At 36.1% G+C, this 20293-nt stretch overlaps 1 protein-coding gene across 1 annotated transcript in view; it reads left to right on the top strand.

The window, feature by feature from the left end:
* Nucleotides 1-1439: 1439 nt before the first annotated feature.
* The window catches only part of LOC138333471 (zinc finger protein basonuclin-2-like), a 71556-nt gene continuing 52702 nt past the window's right edge, over nt 1440-20293 (top strand). The window contains exons 1-3 of the mRNA XM_069281870.1: nt 1440-1585; nt 3890-4113; nt 17398-17500. Coding sequence (XP_069137971.1) covers nt 4099-4113; nt 17398-17500 — 118 coding nt within the window. The 5' untranslated portion in view covers nt 1440-1585; nt 3890-4098. The remainder of the gene's footprint in view (nt 1586-3889; nt 4114-17397; nt 17501-20293) is intronic.

The raw sequence follows: 20293 nt of genomic DNA, 5'->3' as shown, positions 1-20293 counted from the left end.
AAACAGTAGTAGTTTTTATCCACTGAAAGATGATTACATACATAGATTTGATAAGCTGTCGTCATGGTGATTGTATTTCAGATGATAAGAATTGGTGTCTAAGAGAGGCTTTAGATGTATTTCATACAAACATTTCACTAAGATGTGATCCTACAATTTCATTAAGTCCTTAGTTTGAAGAATTCTATTAAGTCCTTAGTTTGAAGAATTCTACTCTTGTTATCTTTTTCATGTAACTTGTCTCAAAGATGTTTAAGGGGATAGCAATATCCTCTGTCATAGTTTACATCCTCTCCCCCCTCCCTCTCAAATTTCTGTTCTCTTAAAATGCTTAAAAGACTAGATATGATTTGATATTTGTATGTAACATCTTTTTATGCATTTGTTTATACGAAACATCTTTATGATTTGTTGAAGAATATTTTGTACTTCATTAAGGAAAAAACCTTAGAAGACACAAAAATATTACAACTAAATGTGCATTGCCAATACAAAATTACTATTAACTTCTTAAAATAGAATTCATTAATGAAATGAGCATAGATTCTAAAAATGGCATTTTTGAAGAGAGAAAAAAAAGCGAAAATAAAATAAAATGTCATAACCAAGCTAGGTATTATCAAGCTTAGAAAATCTTTTCTTGAAGTCAAATAATTTGAAAAACAAAAATAACAGTGGGTTTTTTTTTTGGGGGGGGGGGGTAATAAAACAAATAACATAATAATTAAGATAGAAATGATATTAAGCTGAATGATAAACATTACACTCTGTCCCCTGTCTGCCCCCTCCTCCCCCTCCAAAAATGGAGTATTGTGTATCACATAAATCATTGCTTTATCATTTAGATGGCAGTATCAGTGACTCCAAACTCTTGCCAGGTCACTCTCATCTAGAATGGCTGTATTGCTTTTCAAAGTAACTGGCCTCTGATGATAGTGATCCAGTTTATGACAAACACATGTCTCAGACTTCTCCCCTGTCAAGTTCTAGGTTCACAGAAAGGGTGTCCTGTAGCCAAGACAAGGGCACAACAGGTCTACACAGAGGGATCAGTTTCAGCAGCGGGCCAAGTCACCATGGCAATGTAAGATTGTCAAAGCAGGGAGGGACAATTCTGTAGACATCTTATACCCTGGGGAAAAGAGCAAGCTATAATATGTCTCTCAGTAGGGCCAAATCACCATGGTGATGTGATTGTCAAAGCTGGGAGGGACATTGTAGATATATTAGTATGTGGTAGGGGGAGGGGGTAGAAAATGAAAGAAAGGACCAAGTCCCCATGGTAATAGGATTTGTCAAGGCAGGGAGGGACAGTTTTGTGGAGTTAGGGGAGCAGTAAATAGCATTACTCTGTGGGTGTCCCCCCTCCTGGCCACATGATAATTAGGAACTTCCCCCTCTCAGCTTTTGGGACCATCAAGATAAACAGCCTCTCCACAGGGCCTATATGTTAGTGGGCTGGCCAGTCATGTGCTCCTGGTCCTCCTCATCACATATGTTATAGATGTGACGATATATACAGATCATATATACAGCTCTCCTCCATACTTCTAAACAAAGGGATTTACTTCTTCTCAACAGACAGGTAATGTCATCAAAACTGTTCTTCTAATACCTTTTTAGATACTAAATATGTCATTTTATATTGTAGTTTTAAATTTGTCATCAAAATTTGGAGAAACAAAATAATTAATGGATTGCCATTCATGAAAGTAATTAAATGATATACCAGCTAGAATTTGATCGGGTTTTCAAGAGAAACCCATTTTACTTTTAGTTGTATTCTCTTTTTTTTAAGTTAATTTCTTTAATTTTTGTACTTCATCAATAAATAATTATACCTACTACTTGAGGTGATTTTTATAATGACATAATTTGGACACCATATTGTTGAATGAATTTTGAACTGTTCATTAATTTGTATGCATTTTGCTTATTTTATTATTCCAATATGATTTTTATTATCAAAAAGATCCAATAACATGCAAGAGAATGTCATTTATATTTGTCATTTTCACGATCTATCTAAATATTTCTTGCATGTCAAGGTATCTCAAGTCACCGTATATGAAAACAGGATTCATTTCGATCTGTACATGTAAACAGGTATTGTCATCAAAAAGACTTTTTTTGTCACTCTGCCATAGAACAGACCAGACATATTGATTGGGTTTTCTATCATATAGTCTGCCATTTTTGTCAGTTAAGAGACTTAACTCAGAAAAAAAAGATCCTATTTTTACATATTTTTTTCTCTTTTATGTATAAATATGTTTTCATACAGGTGATTGTTTCATTAACGAGTTTTACCTGTGTCGTTTCTGATGTGGCATTACCTGACATGATAAGACCTTACCATTCTACCTCAATCTGTTCTATAATTAGACAATGGCTTTATGTAAAACAAAGTCATTGTTTCCATTGGCCAATGTCAAGTATGTTCCTTTCTTTGATATTTAATTCAATAGATCCATCGTGAATGAAATAACTTCTTCAATGAAAATTTTTCAGTTCATTCATTACTTTATGGTAAATTAATATTGTTTAAACTTACAAAAGTATGATTTAATTTTGACTTGATTAGTTGTTTTCTTTCTACATCTGTTGTTATAAAAACGTATATATATATAATGTATACAGTAGCTATTAATGCTGTATTCTCCTATGTCCTGATATATGTATTTATTCCATGCTTATCGTTGTGACATTAAGAAGCTGACGTTGAGTTTTGACAGCCTCCGGACCAGCCCCCTCTGTGTTACTGGAAAGCAGTAATAAAGTAATGGTTTGGTACTTTGTGTCATTTCCATGGAGACTCTGAGACAGGCAGTTTTTCTGGGGTTGACTTCTTTGTCTTATCAGTCGTGGATATCAATTGATTGAGACTGTAAGTCCAGAATGTTCAGTGTACCGATAACTATAGAGAGTCATTGGTACGCTGGGACAGGTCCTCGGGGACAAATAACAATGGAAAGACTCAAGTACATGGTACACAGGGGCATGACAAAGACATCACTTTCTTAACTAATACCTTTACTAATTAATAATTGATGTTAATTGGATTATTTGCGTGTAGTTGTCTTTTGGCTCTTGGCTAAAGACCAAGTAAATAATTGATTAGACATGGGACGGTACAGATAAAGCACTGAAGAATAGGACTGTAGTTTCATTGTCGTTTTTGGGATAGTTTTGGCCACAGTAAGTCGGGGTATGGTCACTAGGATGTAGATGTTCCCAATGGAGCCATAATGCCAAGTCTGACTACTAGGTCTGTTATATATACAATATCCCGAGAATTGTCAGATCAGGGACAATAAAAGCTGTATCACAGGGTAAAGGGACACTCTATCATACCAGCAAATGGTTGGGACGTTTAGAGGACAGTAACCAGGAGTTGGTGAAGCGGGACACTCAGCCAAAAGTCCTATCAGTACACACAGCAGGACTGAGGGCAGTGATCACTTGAGATATATAGGTTTGGAAGGTACGATCACAGATCTAAAGTCGTCAGGCATGGCACAAGCTCTGGCAACTGGGGATAGCTAGATGTACGTCAGGCACAGATACCATGGAGAGATAAACAGGAAACACATCCACATAATCCTGTGGTACCGTCACAACTGAGATAGGTATATACCGAGAAGCAGGCGTCCCCCACTCCCCTCCCCCAACCAAAAGTCCCCTCGTATGTTTGCTGTCAGTGAGGGGGTTGTGTAGAAGATAGGAGGTGTCTGTGATGTGTGCACTGTGTTGGAGTCCAGTTCTCCCCTCCATATCCCCCAAGCACTGTGCCCTGTGAGCAAGCGGTGCTGTGTTTTGTCGACTTCACTTGTACCTCCTCAGTCTAAATTTGGCATCACACAAGTGTTCCTCTTTTCTCCCTACACAGGAGTCAGTCCTTCAGAACCACACAGCCACTCAAGGAACATCACCGCCATCACAGTTCCGTCCTCCACCACCACCGACCCTCGGGACCCCAGCGACCCTCACCACCCCCACCGCTGCCACCCGAACTAAGGCAGTTGTCCCCCCAGGAAGTTGACCTCTGACCTCTTCACCCTGGGGACCGTCACTTGGAATGGTGACTCCACTCAAGGCATGAAACCACTGGAGGTAAACAACTTTTATTTACGTTTTGTTGTTGTTTTATGAAGACGAGAAGTTACTAAACTTTTATTTCTGAAGTATTGAAAGTTGATGACTGTCATCATTATTCTTTATTTCTTCTATCTACCCAACTTTGAATACCAACATTAATTAATTTTGATTAAAACTTTTAAAAGTTTACATTCACTTTACAAGTAATCTCTCATTTTAGAATTTTCTTTCTTTTTAAGTTCAGTGTAAGGGGACAATCAAAAGGTCATCAAGTGTTTATGTTGCCTTTCAAATGTTCTTAGTAAAATTTTAAGTATTATTTTAACATTTCTTCATTGTTTTTGTTTTATACCTAAAGCATAGAATGTTGGGTACATTTTTGTTGTTGTTTTTCTTATCAAAAGAAGATGACAAATATTGGTGACAGTCAACTTTCTATTTAAGTTATGTATTTCTTATTTTCATTTCCCAAGTAAGCAAAATAGCATATCAAATATTACTTTATACGTACTGTACTTATTTCTGAATCTTACATAAGGAGACATTTTAATGGTCTTGTGACATCATTGTTACCAGATTAGAGCCATGTCACCAAGCATGAGGATTTCAAAATTGACATATTAAACAATTGGATTTGTTTCCCACATAAATTGTGATGTTTTTCCCACTGTTAGCAACAGGAAGTTATATTGATGTTGTTAATTATAGTGAGGAAAAAAACGATGTTGACATATTGACTATATTGACCTTGATTGTCCCTGACCGCATCCCACCGCCGGGCCCTCTGTCTCTCTATCTGACATCCTTCAGATAATTAAGATGATTTTCTTCATTAAAAACTTCACTGAAATCCTACTTTATTTGCCGTGTGAATTTTATTTGTGGGCTGTAGAGACATCCCGGTGTCCCCCTGGTTTACAGCGCACATGCATTGATTTCGAGTTGATATTTGTCATCTTAGACGGTAGCTAGTAGAAGAAAATTTATATCCCGTATTATGATTTTCAAGAGGGGACTTTTTTAAAGGTTTAGAAATTGACTTTGAATGCTGGGTTGTTTCTGAGGAGTGACACTGTAGACACACATAGCTATCAACCTCTCTCTATTGGAATGTCTATTTATAGCAACATGTGAGCTTCTTCATTCACTAAGTACCAACAGTAGCATGCGCATCCTCACGAGGCCATCCCAAGGGGAAATTCTTTAATTTTATTTTTACGCTTTTCTTATATTTCTTTATGTACAGTTTTATATCTAATATTTTGAAATTAGTTGTTTATTATTTTGATATATGTGTTTTATGATAGGAATTCAGTACCCAGAATCCCATAAGAAATATTTCAATTTTTCATGGGTTGCTATTGGTGACATTTTATCCTCCATCTTGGTTTTAATCACTCTTCAGTCACCAAGCCTATAAATTTGAAAGCCTGCCAGTATCTTGTAGGTTTTGTGTATATGTCTGATTTATGGGGTGTGTTTAACACCAAGGCATTCTTTGTTTTACTTCCAATCTAAAAAGTCAAGCATTATGTGACCTAGGCCAACACTTAGAGCATTAACATTCAGGAACTGGAAGGAGTGAATATTTCAATGAGGTTAATTTAGTATTAGGAATCAAATATTGACCAAGGACAATGCCTTAAATCTAATATTGATATTTTTGGGATTCAATGAATTCTCTATAAAATATGTACCTCCCTATTTTATTTAAAAGTTTAAATTGTATCAAAAGTTCGAATTGAATCTAAGATATTTTTTTTTTTGGGGGGGGGGGGGGGTGTAGAAGAAAACAAAAATAATTCAATGATGGCGCTAGGTCTGTACCCTGTTGTCCCTGGGGTGAAACCAGAGCTGTAGCAGTGCTGGACCTTATCGGAGGACTGTGATGATGGGATAGTGTGAACCATGCTGTGTCCCTCATCATCACAGCTATGGTTCAGCTCTGCCAGGATTTATCATCTCACTGGCTCACCTATATCCTCTTCCTCCCCCTACATCATGCCCTCCATCTTCCCTCCACCAAGTCATCAGTGAGTAACTTACTGTCCTACAGCCAACACTGGGTGTTTGATTTCTTGATAAATGGCTTGGGTTTTTCTCTCCTTTCTTATTGTGAGATGTTTTGTATTCTAGTACCAATATTCTGGTATCCATTATGATATGGGATGTATCTGTTGTCAACAATCTGGACTCAACAATACTTTGATATTCATATGACATAAAAATATCATGAAAAATAGTTTGGATTTTCATTGAGATTATTTTATTGAATATCGAAAATGTTGAGCAGAACTTACAGAACTGCCAAATTTTTCTATTGAACGCTTTTCAAAAAGCAAACAAAGGATTATTTATTTTTTGATTCTATAAAAGCGTTGTTCTGTTACCTATTATAAGCTATTGTCACTTGTCGTCAACTGAATGACAAAAATAAGTATGGAAGTAATTTTTTGTTGACCTTGTCCAGATACTCTGTACCAAGTTATCCAAAAATATGATTTTCCCAAATGTTGCCAAATTCAAATTGTCAGTATGGTCCAAGTTTGTCCACACTTGAAATAAACATTTTTCTATTAGGCATGTAATAATATGCTTCTACTAAATCATAAGTCCAATACCTGGTATGCATGTCTACAATATATATTGAATTGCCCCATTTTAGCTCTACTGAATTGTCCTCGTGATGCCAGATGTTACCCCGTCTGTGGCCCCTATGAGCCAGCAGCCCTAACTCTACATCCTCTGTCCTTTATGACCCTTATCTGGTGTGTGTCACTAGTGTATACAGTAGCTGTACCCTGTGCCTCCTCCCCCTCCCCCTCCCATGAGGTCGCCTCTCTCCCTCCCCATCCTCTGGTCCCCTCTGTGATAACATGGATAATCAGGTTCTACACTTGCAATCTAATGTACAGTTTGTATATGCCTCTAAGTTTCTTTTGAATATTTGATTACATCTTGGAATCTAGGGCACAGGCATCTTTGGACTACTGAGATAATCTTTATATAAATATCAAGTCTGAGAAGCATTGCTCCCTTGGACTTGATGGCATATAATCTGTTTGTCTTTGTAATAATCCACCCCTTTTACATCTTTGTATGGTCTAGTTTCAAACATTTTCTGAATTTTTCAGTAGACAATTGTTATTAAGGTCAAGATGATATTACTTACTCCATGTAGACATTGTATATGTATAATTTTTTATTTTACCTGGAAAAATAGTTTCATTTTAATAGCAGAAAGCATAATTATATAGATGTGATAACATGAAGATGAAATATGAGTGATTTGAAGTTACAGTCATGTGAAAGTTTGAATCTTGAGAGGTGAATTTGTACACTGTCCTCAACTGTATAACTTTGACACCATTCATTATTATAGAACCTGCCTTGAGAGACCATTCCCACTCTATATGGACCATTCCTTAATCATAGAACCTGGCTTACAGACCAATATTCTTACTCCATAGTGACACTTTTTAACCATTAAGAAACCAATTCAAACCTGCCCTAGAGACCGCTTCAAACCTGTCTTAAGAAACCATTTCAAACCTGTCTAAGAAACGATTTCATACCTGTCATAGAAACCGTTTCAAACCTGTCTTATAAACCATTTCAAACCAGCCCTAGAGATCATTTCGAACCTGTCTCAGAAACCATTTCAAACCTGTCTGAGAAACCATTTCAAACCAGCCCTTGAGACCATTTAAAACCCGTCTTAGAAATCATTTCAAACCTTTCTTAGAGACCATTTCAAACCTGTTTTAGAAACCATTTTAAACCTGTCTTAGAACCATTTCAAACCTGTCTTAGAGACCATCCCCAATCATCAAACCTCTCTATAGAGATCATTTCCACCTCACACAGTGGAACTTTTTGTACCATTCAAACTCAGAAGAACATGTCTTGAGAAATTAAGTCACCTCCATAGATGAACTTCATGCTGGGGGACAGCTTTATGATTTTACTTTTGCAAATTAATATCCACTCATTAACACTGGATTTCAGTGAAAAATGGATTCTGTGTATGTTTACATTATATAATGTTTGGTATGATCTAGTAAAGGATTTTAATTTCTTTAAGTTATGACTATCTGTACATATGTATGATAATCCCTGTACGGTGCCCCTCAGTTTGCCCTGATCCCTGTGGTGGGCCTCTTTGCCTGTTGGTTGGTGTGGCAGGACTGGGATGTAGCTTGTATCTTGACAACTGGTAATCTCTGGCTGTCTGGGACAGGCCTGTCAGTGATGTATGGCCACTTACATTGGAACTTACATTTCCTGGCTACCTTCTGGACCAAAATGGCACCTGTAGGCTCTGTCCACAGCTCACAGGACTTCAAAATCTATCAACCTAGATGATGACCAATACTCACCAGAGTATCCTGGAACCTATACAGTCTGTTGAATTCACAGAGAAACAATTTTAACTGTTGGTTCTGTCCATAACAAAAAATCAAGAACTTAGAGAAAATCAAAAAACTTATAATGATACTGTTTATTTTGTCTTGTGTATAGTCCCATGGTCAGAGTCCTGTGCTTAATAATAATAACTTAAAAGATTCCTTCTATTGTTTCCAAAAGTCATGCCTGTACCTTGAAACTCAAAATTATTTTTTGGTAGAAACATTATAGAATTATTGACCACAATGCTACATTATTCAAGAATCTTTAATTTTCAATTTTTGTTGAATCACAAATAGGCTGTCATAATATACAATGTAGTTTATATTTCAACCAAAAGTCAGTTATATCCAAAACTTAATTGATATGATTTGATAGTGTCGGGAAAAAATATCACAAAATAGTCACAATCCCTTACTTTTATGTTAAACTCTAAATGGCCTGTAAAGGATGCCTTCTCTGTACCGTTGCTGGTAAATGGTATCTATATTGGCAGCTATTTGCTTTGTGAAGTATGACATCGCTACAAACGTCATCAGACCCAGAATAGTAAACAAAAACATGTAAACAAAAACATGTAAACAAGGGGAATGAAGCCCAGTTCACTGTATATATATAACTTACATTTAACATTGAGAATTTATGAAGACCTGAACATTTATTTGAATTTTTTGGGGTTATAAAAGGGGTATTTGTGCTGTATTTACAAAATCTTTTGAGATATAACTTCCAAAATTCTCAGTATTAGATAAGGTTTGAAAATAGATTCCTTCAACATCTAATTCAACCTCAGAAATGCAATGTTCACAATCATGTGTTTGAAAGTTTTACAAAAAGTCAAAGTACCAATAATATGGGTGTGAATTTTTATACACAAGAAAACATTTTCATAATTTCCTTTATTTTTTTTAACATTATATCTTTCCTGTGTTATAATAAAAAATGAACAGTAATTGATTACTAACAGAAGAGGAACTGTCCAAGTTCTTATTATATTGAACATAATTTTAGAAATATCTCTGCCAATTTCAATTAAAAATATATACACCTGAGGTTGTAATTGCTTCTGCTGGAACCTGGAGTAAAATCCTCCGGAGATTTCTGTGGATTACTGATCTAGAATTAAAATCCTGTATCTGACATGATTTTGTTCATTTGCTATATTTTTCTTTCCTGTAATTTGGCATTGTTTTGTTATCCTGTCGTAGTAATCGAGAGAAATTGAAAACTAGGATTTGACTTAAATTGAAAGTTTAAATTTTTGTCCTCAGCACTGTATTGATTCTAAGTGTAATTGTCAGAGTATCTCTAAATGTAAGGGCTTAATTCTATTTCCTAGTTGACATGTACAGTGGTCCTGGGGAATGAACATTCAAGCAAAAAACACTTAACATAGTTAAAAGTCAAAAGATTTTAAAATCCGTAAAAAATTGACAGTCTTTGTGGCTCCAGTTTGGGACATTGACGACACGGGGAATGTTTTCTCCTTTAAAAACAAAAATTAATTTAATTGTTATTCCCAAGCAAGCTCGTTGTTCTGCTTATGCTGCATTCTCCTAGTTTCTTTATAGATGAATAATTTAAAAATTCATATGCCAAGACATCAACCAAAGCTATGGGTTACAACTGTTCTATTAGAGATCGGGCTCAGTAAAAGAAATGGTGAAGGCACTGAGGTATATTTGACGTCGAAGGACCACAAAAACTAAGAACAGGGAAGAATGGCTTCAGCACAGAAGTACGGTTTGGAGGTTAAATAGTATTGTTAGAGGTCAAAGAACCAATTAATTCTCTAAATTCTACTAGGAATAGGGCAAAATGTTTAAGACAAGAGAGTTAGGATTTGAAGGTTGTCGTATTGCCATGTTAGAGTTTGAAGGACAAAAAATTCTATTAGGAATAGGGCAAAATGGTTAAAACATAGAGGTAGGATTTGAAGGTTGTCGTATCGTCATGTCAGAGGTCGAAGGACCAAGAAATTCTGTTAGTAGTAGGGCACAATAGTTAAGATACATAGGTAAAGTTTGGAGGTCATATTGTCTTGCTAGAGGTCGAAGGACAGAGTAGGAATGTGTATGTTGGAATCTCCTTATACCAGTTAATCACTGCGGGACTGTACTAGTGTCACTAAGTGTTTAGTATGGATTTGTCATTGAGCGGTATTATGTGTCACAGCTATACAGCTGGATTAGGCCATTGATCGTCATCGATTCGGTGCAGACTCATTAGAGCATTTGTGACCAAAAGTGACATTTAGAATGGCGATGTCATTGTATAGCATTCCTTTCTGATGCTAAGTTGTCCTCTGCCTTGTATTTGTGCTGCGGTTATGATGTTTCACACATCGTTAGCAAACCAAAAGGAGGATAGTCTCCCGAGTGGAGAGTCATTTATATCAATGACAGTCGCTGGGGACAATCCCATAGTTTTTTCCTCTTACTCAAAAGTTTCATCCAGCGTCAGTGGTCTCTGGGGGAAAGTTGATTTCATCAGCTCCCAGTCGACCACTTTTGTCCTTGTCCAGGACGATTCTCTCAATAAAAGAGACAGATATTAAAAAGGCACTGGGATGTGATGAGACGTGGGCTTGGAAGACCTGTTACATCTCCACTCCACTCTCATACTTTTTACATCAACGGTAGCAAGGCCGGTTGCATAATTGTACATGATTTACACAGTTAATAGCAGATATAGACTTCATAGATAGCCGGCTAAGGAGATTAAAATCAATTCAATAAGTAAGGCTTACCTCCCTTTTACAACATTGTAACAACCTACAGAATCTGTTGTGAAGTTTTAATGCACCTTACTGAAGTGAGTTGGTAACAGTGAGGTGTGTTGTACTGTAGATGGGGTTGAGTAGTTAATGGGGTGGCTAGTCCCGAGGTCTCTGTAGTAATATTGGGGAGGTGGAGGAGTATAGCGGTGAGAGGTGGCAGAGGTCAGGTTTTTATGGGGGACTTTTTCCGTTAGGATATTCTCCTATCCCAAGTTCTACCTGCAGGTGCCCCTTAATTTCTCTCATCAGTGACCCTACCTTATTAATATAACACAGAAACTGAAGCTGACAATAAGTAATGGCTACAAATGGATTGTCCTAAGACAAATCTTATGTTGTTAATTAACAAAGAGGAAAAAAAATACAGTATAAGTTTGATTAAGATTGAATTCACCGACAAGCACTAACAGTTGTGGCTCAACTTGATTGTCAATTATTATCCCAAACTGATTTTGAATAGTCAACCTAGTATAGATTTAGTAAGTATGACTATGATTAAGTTATCTTATGAAGCTACTATTTAAAACAATCTTACAACTTCACAAGACATTGCAGAAAATTGGATTGAAAAAAGATAATGTGTTTATATGATAACTTAACAATTTTTTAAAACAAATTTCAAGGACTTTGATATTGGAGAAACATGTTTATATCGTATTAAAACCATGCACCTTCATGGGATACAGATTTAGAAAGGATGTTGACACACAAGTCTCCCTGTTTGAGGCCCCTGGGGAGGATCAGCATTTTGTGAAGAGGATTTACTTGCAGTGGTCCTGTGGCTTGTGAGCAGGAAATGACAGACAGCCGGCTTGGTGCTGGGGGCTGCTAAGGTTCTAAACTTCACTTTTGGCCTGGAGCCTAAAATCTGGACAATTTTTTTTACCATGCACATGATAAACTGCCCTTGCTAAATGCAACAAGTGACAGGGTTTGTCAGGGGTTTCCTCATTAAAGCCATCAGAACAGCCTAGAATAGTTCCATCCCAGTATCTGTCTGTCCATTTCTGGTTGATACCAGCACCATGTTGTTTATTGTCCTTTTTCTCCTCCAGGTTGCCTGTCTGTCTGCAGGGTCATGAATGTTGGATTTTACTTAAACTATTTATGATTGTGATAGCAATCTGGCCAGCTTATCACAAGCCAAACAATCAGGCCATAGATTTCAGTATCCCCTTTCAGGCATTCTAAGTACACATTCATTTTACTCTGTAGTTCTCCACTGGTTCAGAATCAGGATTGACTATCATCGACACCTTGGTGATGGTAATTAAACTCACGGTTAAGTGACAATAATTAAAATAGGGCTGTCACCCAATAAAGAGAAGCTCTAGTTCTGTGGAAGCTTATATGAATAATAGATATTAGAGTTTTCTTTGCTTTGCTAACAGTAAATTTGTGACTAGTCTAATTTTAGAAATTGCTGAAGGCGTATGATTTCAGATAGTAAGTCACCACAGATGTTACATCACTGAACAAAATCACTGGAAAGAAACCTCAAAAACTTTAAATCACAAAAGGTGGCACTCTCCCTGGAGAGTTCTAGACTTGATTTGATACATTATAAAAACTTTGATACAATACTGTTCTGCAGCCCTTGGAGAATCTCACGTAGCAGGTGAATTTTAAATATCCTTGGTTTTTGTTTTAGACATAAACAGGATTTTAACTCAGTGAATCCTCTAAGGATGGTCACATGTCACCCGTTGCTAAGAAAGGTGAATTTGAAACGTCCTTGGCTTTGGATTGGTTGGGACAAAAACAGAAAATTTGTCTCTGTACATGTCCAGGTTGACCAAATGGACTTTAAATATTTGAAAAGGACTTTGCTGAATTGGATAGAACATGCTTCCATGTCTAAAATAGACAGCCAGGGTCAGAACTGGGGCCAACGGTACCTTGTGTTTGCTCACAAACTGATACCAAACCGACCAGGAGGAGGTATTTACGAGATAAAGATGGTGGCCAGTGTGGATCTGAAGGCAGTTGTGATTAGCCCAGGTGATAAAGCTGGTCAGTTCAGGTGATAAAAGTGGTGTGATAGGGAGGTTTCTGATGACGACAAGTCACCATCCATCACAGCCACTCTCTTACTGTAATTCCTACTGCCAATCACTTCCTCTGTTACCATGGAAACAGATTCGGGGTAAATTATGATAAAATGGTCCTAATAGTTTCATGGAATGTAACAATATGCTGTCTATAGAGAGACAACAATTTTCTCTCTCTTTAAAGTCGTTCAAATGCAATTGAAAGAGAGCCTTGTTTGTGTGGTTAGGTATGTATTATTTAGAGAGAGTACACTATTTGGTTATTAGAATACAGAGAAAGGCTTCAAATGTTACAGATGAGAATAAATACATTGTCTTGGAATGCTTGACTGTTGTCATAGTCCCTGGCAAATATTGAGCTCACATTTAGGCACAATGATATCCAGTCATGTTACATATTCTTTGCTGAAATTAAAATGACAATGTTCTGTCATTAAGTTCCTAAAAATTCTTATTTATTTTTGTAAAAAATTACTTGTTGATGGTTCTGTTTTTCTACTTAAAATGAAAAGCCAAAAAAAAAATGTCAATTTGTCAGAAAGACGTCAGTTTTTAGAAGAAACCGTAAATTTTCGTGAGTCATAATGAAAAGTTTGTAATGTTTAGAGTAGGCTCCTATTAGGGTCGTGGGCATACTTCACACTCGTGTAGGACAGACAACCGTTCTAACAGGGCTCCCACGATGACAATAAGTTGGATCATTTCTGTGTAATTGCAATGAATATTCATGTAGAGTTTGGCCACTGTCGATAAAATTGAAGAAAAGAGACTGAGAATCCGTGCCACAGGTGTTGACAACCTGTAAAGTCACGAGGTACTTAAAAAGTCGAGTCTGGAACTCGCCTCATGGACAGTGATGGGTCCTTGTCCTGGTACTCAGAGAAATTATAATAAAGGCATCATTTCTCCATTGATTTGATTCTTATGATAACGTAGTTGCTTTGCGATTCCTCAGAAAAGTGTTCAGCCAATATTAATCTAATGTGTTTCAAAAATGGTGTTCATGCTTACAACTTTTTCTTACTAATTAATGCGTCATCATTGCATGGCTAAAAAGGTTGTCATCAATGACTGTCAAAATCACCTCCAATGAATAACTTGTCATTCAAAATTACATATTACATTTTAAGAGTTTAATTGTTGCAAATTCTACAATATATTTCTCCAAAAACTTACATGATACTCTACATGTTTTTTCCTTTTTATAAAACTAAAATCTGCTTGAAATTTTGAATTGTTGGAAGTGATAAATATTTTTGAAATGATTCAAAAATGCATTAAATTTTGAAGTCAATTTCGTTTGTGTTGCCCCTTAAGACCTTAAATGTCCAGGCAAATAAGTATTGGGGGTGGGGATAGTTTAGGGATGGGGGCTGGGATAGTAAGGTGGTGGGGATGGGGATAATTAGGGAGGAATATAAGTTGATAATGAAGACAGATAAGTGTACTGCTCCATTTAAACTGCTGATGTTAAATTGAGGATCCATCACTGTTAAAATGATAATTAAGAACCCTTATACATTACACCAATGTTAAGGCTACCCCATCACCCATAGCTCTACTCTATAGTGATCAGCCACAACCTTTACACAATCAATTGATTTTAACTTTTACAGATGAAATTTACACAGCTTCCAGTTATAGCAGACGTTTCCTACAATACATTTTAGGGCCCTCAAATATGGCAAAGTCGTCGAAGGTTTTCTTGATCACATGACCTGTAAATCGGAAGTAAGATGAAATAATAACATGTTACAGCTTTATGTTCATAGATCAGTTATGATTGGGTTTTTGCATTAGTTTAACTATGGCTGTACATGTGGATGGGTAGACACACGGGAGATACAATAAGTAGCAGGTATGTAAAGTTTAAATCCTTTGTCAATGATCTAAAGGGGGCAAGGCATTGTCTCAATTGATTATGTATGGATGTACGATACTTATTAAGTAACTTTAGTACCTCGAAGAAAAACATGTCTCGTAGATTTTATTCAGAAGCTTGGTATTTGTGAACATATTCATACTTAAAAATTGGCAAATGTACTGAAAATGAAAAGATAATAAAAATTCAGCAAATTGTAATTGCTATAGTAATGATAACAGTTTATCTATGAGTTTTAAAAAATGCATTTCACCTATGATGCTATGTTTTATTGGATCACCAATGCAGCTGTAAGAAAATATGTGTAAAAATTGCTTTCATTCTTAAACTTATCTGAATGAAAGCGTTGAAAATACGATATAGATTCAGCCTGGGATACTTTATCAGACAGATGTTAACTTGTGTGCTATGGGAGGTTTTTTTCTCCCAACACACAAAGGGATTTTCTGAACCTCCTGTGTTATCATCAGTATCCATCCCTAACAGGCCAGGTTGAGGTTTTAAAATGAAGTATGTGTCAAAACTGACATAAAAACTATATAACATTTTGATGCAGATGCTGTGGTTAATTCACACACATGACAAGTTTTAGTGGGCTTAGTGGAGGATCAAAACTTGCATGTCACTAGCCTGGAGCATTCACTTTAAAAACTATAAACCCAGAAAAGATTTGTAAAGAATTTTTGTACGGCTGATTCTCTTTTTAAAAATGTGAATCTGTTTGAATTGTGTCCTGGTTATAGTTAGACATTAAGATATTAAGGATAAAATGGCATTTATCATTTAATGGGCATATCAAAAACGATGGCTCTAGTGACGATTGGTCACCCTGCTGACATTCCGTATAGGAGTCAATTATCCCTTTGGTGGAATCCCTGAGATTGATCCTTTGATATAGAAACATCTCTAATTAAACTGTTAAAAGTACGACCTCAAATACAGTTGGTTATGACAAAATTAGTAGGGATATTTCTGTTTATAGACATTCCTGATAATAACCGATCTGTATAAATGCATGTGATTTGAAGAAAACTAAAGGTATCCCCTATGAAGATATTCATTATGCAATAACTTTATATAGACACATACATATGATCTGAGAACTAAGAGATATCCCCTATATAGACATTCCTTATAATAACTGTAAAAACTAAGAGGTATCCTATTGCTGACAATGCCTGTGAGTAACAGTGTAAGACGATCAAGTTGTGGGGATGGTCCATTGTGTTGTTGGGTAAATCACTGTCCCTCTCCAGCCCCGCCGCCTGTTGATTGGCAGCGTCTCCATCAGTCCATCTGTCACTCCTCCTTTCTCTGGACGGGATTAACACAGCCTCCCGTTACAGTCAAGTTACAGTCGTATGGCACCTATAATCTTCTTATGAATGAAAGCCATTTTTTTTTCTGAACTTGTGTGTGTGTGTGCACTTCCTGGTAAAGACTATCAACAAACACGGGCCACTGTTACCTTGCCTCAGCTGGGTCCGGAGGCTGAACTCTCACAACAAAACTTGATTCCTTGTGCGACAGACTCTCTCCAAGTTTTTACACCAACCACTTGACACATGGATTAGAATTGGACTTGATCATGGATTAATGCTATGCTACTCCTGTGTATTACTGTAGCACCCCTCCGGGATTCACCAACTTATAACAGTGATACACACTTTTAAAATGTGGCATTGATTTTATATTGAAGAAACACACCAATTTGTTTTTAACCTTTTTTTCCCCTCTCAGAAGTGTGTGGAAAGGAACTTCAGGAAATTACAGGCCTATTAACACAAGCAGATTGACTCTGATTTAAAGATATCAAAGACTTCAAGTTTTAAATGTCAGCTGACGATCAGACCACATTGTGACACATTATTCTGTTGTGACAATGACAAGACTCTCTTAGCATCCCCAAGGGATTCCAGTGATTGTTTGTTACCACAACTGGACCCATTAAGGCTGTTATCTGATATGATTGAGTGCTATTCATTATAACGGATCGTAATCAGTGGGGCGCATCATAAATCAGTGGTGTGGAACGTGTTATTCACCTGTTGAGTATGACGGACAAAAAACCTTTGACCAATGTCCAGCCTCCCATACTAAATCTATCTAAAACTGACCAATATCATCGTGTTCTTCACTTTATAGCAGCTAACTCCGGAATTCCTCGTTTGTGTTTTCAGGCTATCCGCTGTACCCTGCCTAACTGCACTTGTGAGTGTTTCTCACCTGGCAAGGTACACATACGAGCATGTGATTCCTGCAAGCATGGCTGGGTCGCTCATGGTAAGTGCCAACATTTTTTTTTATTTCTTTAATTTCTCATTAGTTTATGTATAGCTAGGATGTATATGATTTAGGTTGTCTTTTATACTCCTACCTCTTAATACCTCTGGCAAAAATAAACCTGTACCAACTGTAAGAGATATATATACATAAAACAGACATCTATTTTGTATTAAAGAGAGAAGTCTTTTTATTCAATTAAAAATTCTTTTTAAAATTTTGAAATATTTATCCCCATTCATGTCAATTGTGACTGTTTACTTTTTGGTAAAGAAGAAACTATTCAAAACTACTCTAAGCTTCTTTTTTTTTAAACCAATAATTTTCCAAAAAAAAAAGGATTGAATGGACTATATTACAATCTTTTGAATAAGGTTTCTATTAATCAGTATTAAACAATACACATACAATTTTGTTATTAAAATAATAAGATATTATCAATATTTTAATTCACTAACGTATAATGCCATCTAACAACAATCTGTCCAGTAGCAGATATACTTGTATTAAAACAGCATTATTGTCTTTGTTACAATAACATAAATGATGGAGCTGTAACTTACACTACTGCATGCCTCAGTGGCACTCTATCAAGAGATGTTTATTGATATAGAAATAAATCCTTATGGCTGTGTAATCTTGGTGATTGGTCAAGACAGCATTTGAGATGGTCACTTAATTTAAACTAAATAATTCTGTGTATAAACATTGAGTGCCCCCCATTAGGGACTGGCTCCTGTCAATTTAGATACCCCCCTCCAGACCCCCACCCCCACTAGGACTCCACTTCCTGTCAATCATAGACCCCTCCCTTTGGAGCCGACCCCCTGCCTCTCACCAAACCAGCTGACAGTCAGGGACATAATCTCACCCAGAGGATGTTAAGTGTCCTTTACTGGCCCCATGGGGCTCCCTCCCACAATCTTGGGGACAATTTCAAGCTCTCTCTCTCTGAGACACCAGGAAGCTGGATATCCCTAATGTAATGTTTTGACACATGTATATGACTTGCTCCCAAGAAATAAACCTTGGAGTGGGAGACTGTTTCTATGTAACCTGATCTCCAGTTGCTTCTGTTGGAATTTCCCTGTTGATGATAAAGACTGATACCACTGATGAGCTAATTCATAAATTTCATTATGGATCTCTTCACCCAAGGATCCTCTACAGTATAAACACAATGATATTGGTTCCTTTCAATTTCCATTTTAAAGAAATTTCCATGAATTGTTTTCATTTAATTTACAAATTGTTTTAGTTCTTTAAAATCCTTTTACTAGGAGACAATGTTTTGTACCATGAATTAACTGTTTCTGTGTAATAAAAGACGTTGTAAGCTGACAGAGCTTCTCCATTGATACACAGATGGTTATTTGATAGTACAATTATCTCTAATATTCCCAGGCGAGCTTGGTGAATAAATTATAAGGCTGAGAATTGGTAGGGTTAATTTCTTACACCTAGAAGTGTGTTCAGTGTCTTTGTTATAGAAATTCTAAAATATCAATTTATTTTATATATAAACATATATTAATATCTTTAAGTATGAAAAAATAAAGTTTTCATTTATAACATTTATAGTTGCAAATTTTTTATTTAACATTTTCAATAATTTTGGATAATAATTGAATGGAACCTAAAAAAAATTACATCAATATTTTCAATATTAAAACTAATTGATTGATTTCACAATTTATATGGTAAAAAGATTACACTTAATCTGTATTATTAAAAGATTTGTTCCACTTGAGTGGTTTTGCATCTTTAATTGAGTTTTTTTTTTATTAATGCAGCTGCTTTACTACTTTGATACAGAATAAGATTATGAAATACTTAATTGAGGCTTTAAAAGAAGAAAGATAACAAACATTCTACAATATTTTTTCTTTTATCACTTTCATTTAAAAAAAAATAAAAGCCTTTGTTTGAAGTGGAGCTGGTGATTAATGTCATAGTACCTTCAAGATATCTATTTGTAATTTCTAAAAAAAAAAAAAAAACCCACAACAAAAAAACTTTTTCATGTTTAGAGAATTAATAAAGTTTTGTAATTTTAATTATCATTACCAATGAGATGATTGCTTTTATGAAAAGAGAAAAAAATGGGGGTGGTTATGCATTTTGTTACATTGTGCATTGTTTCAGTATCAAAATGTGTCTGTAATTTTAAAAAAGAGAAGAAAAATAAAAAAAATAAAAATTAAGAAAATATGCAAGTTTAAAACAATGTTCTTTGTATTCCATGTGAAAGTGTTGTATCTGCCAAGGATCCTGCTATCTTCACACGGTAACAAACAATTATTGTAATATACACGTACCTATCAACCTCTGTATAGATCACAATGCAGATGTCGGACTCCTTCCCGACACATCTCATCAAAAAGTCCGACAAATTAAAACCTGCGAAATAAAATATTACAGAAATTGTAAATTAGCACAATAAAAGTCAATACCAGTTTATAAACCTGTAAATTTAAAGGAAAGTTGAATTCCAAAACTTGTGGGGAGTTGGCAAGTTGGGTGGTGCCGTGAGTCTTCCGTGTGCCAAATCCCTATGGCACCACCATTATATTGTTTGGGTACCCCAGACCAGCACCTGTACCTCAGGCACACACTTATAATTGACTAATGGGCACACTGCAATCTTCACATTGATGTCAATTAGCTGTCAGGTCCCTCCCTTTCCCACTCCCCGCCATAACTGACGGCAAAAATTTGTTTTCTTAAAAGGACTGGAGATCTGGCTTTACCTGCCCTGAATTTTAAATCTTTTGGAACATTCCGCATTTTGAT

This window comes from Argopecten irradians, chromosome 10, assembly GCF_041381155.1.
Source record: "Argopecten irradians isolate NY chromosome 10, Ai_NY, whole genome shotgun sequence".
Lineage (NCBI taxonomy): Eukaryota > Metazoa > Mollusca > Bivalvia > Pectinida > Pectinidae > Argopecten > Argopecten irradians.
This window is presented reverse-complemented; position numbering and strand designations above follow the sequence as displayed.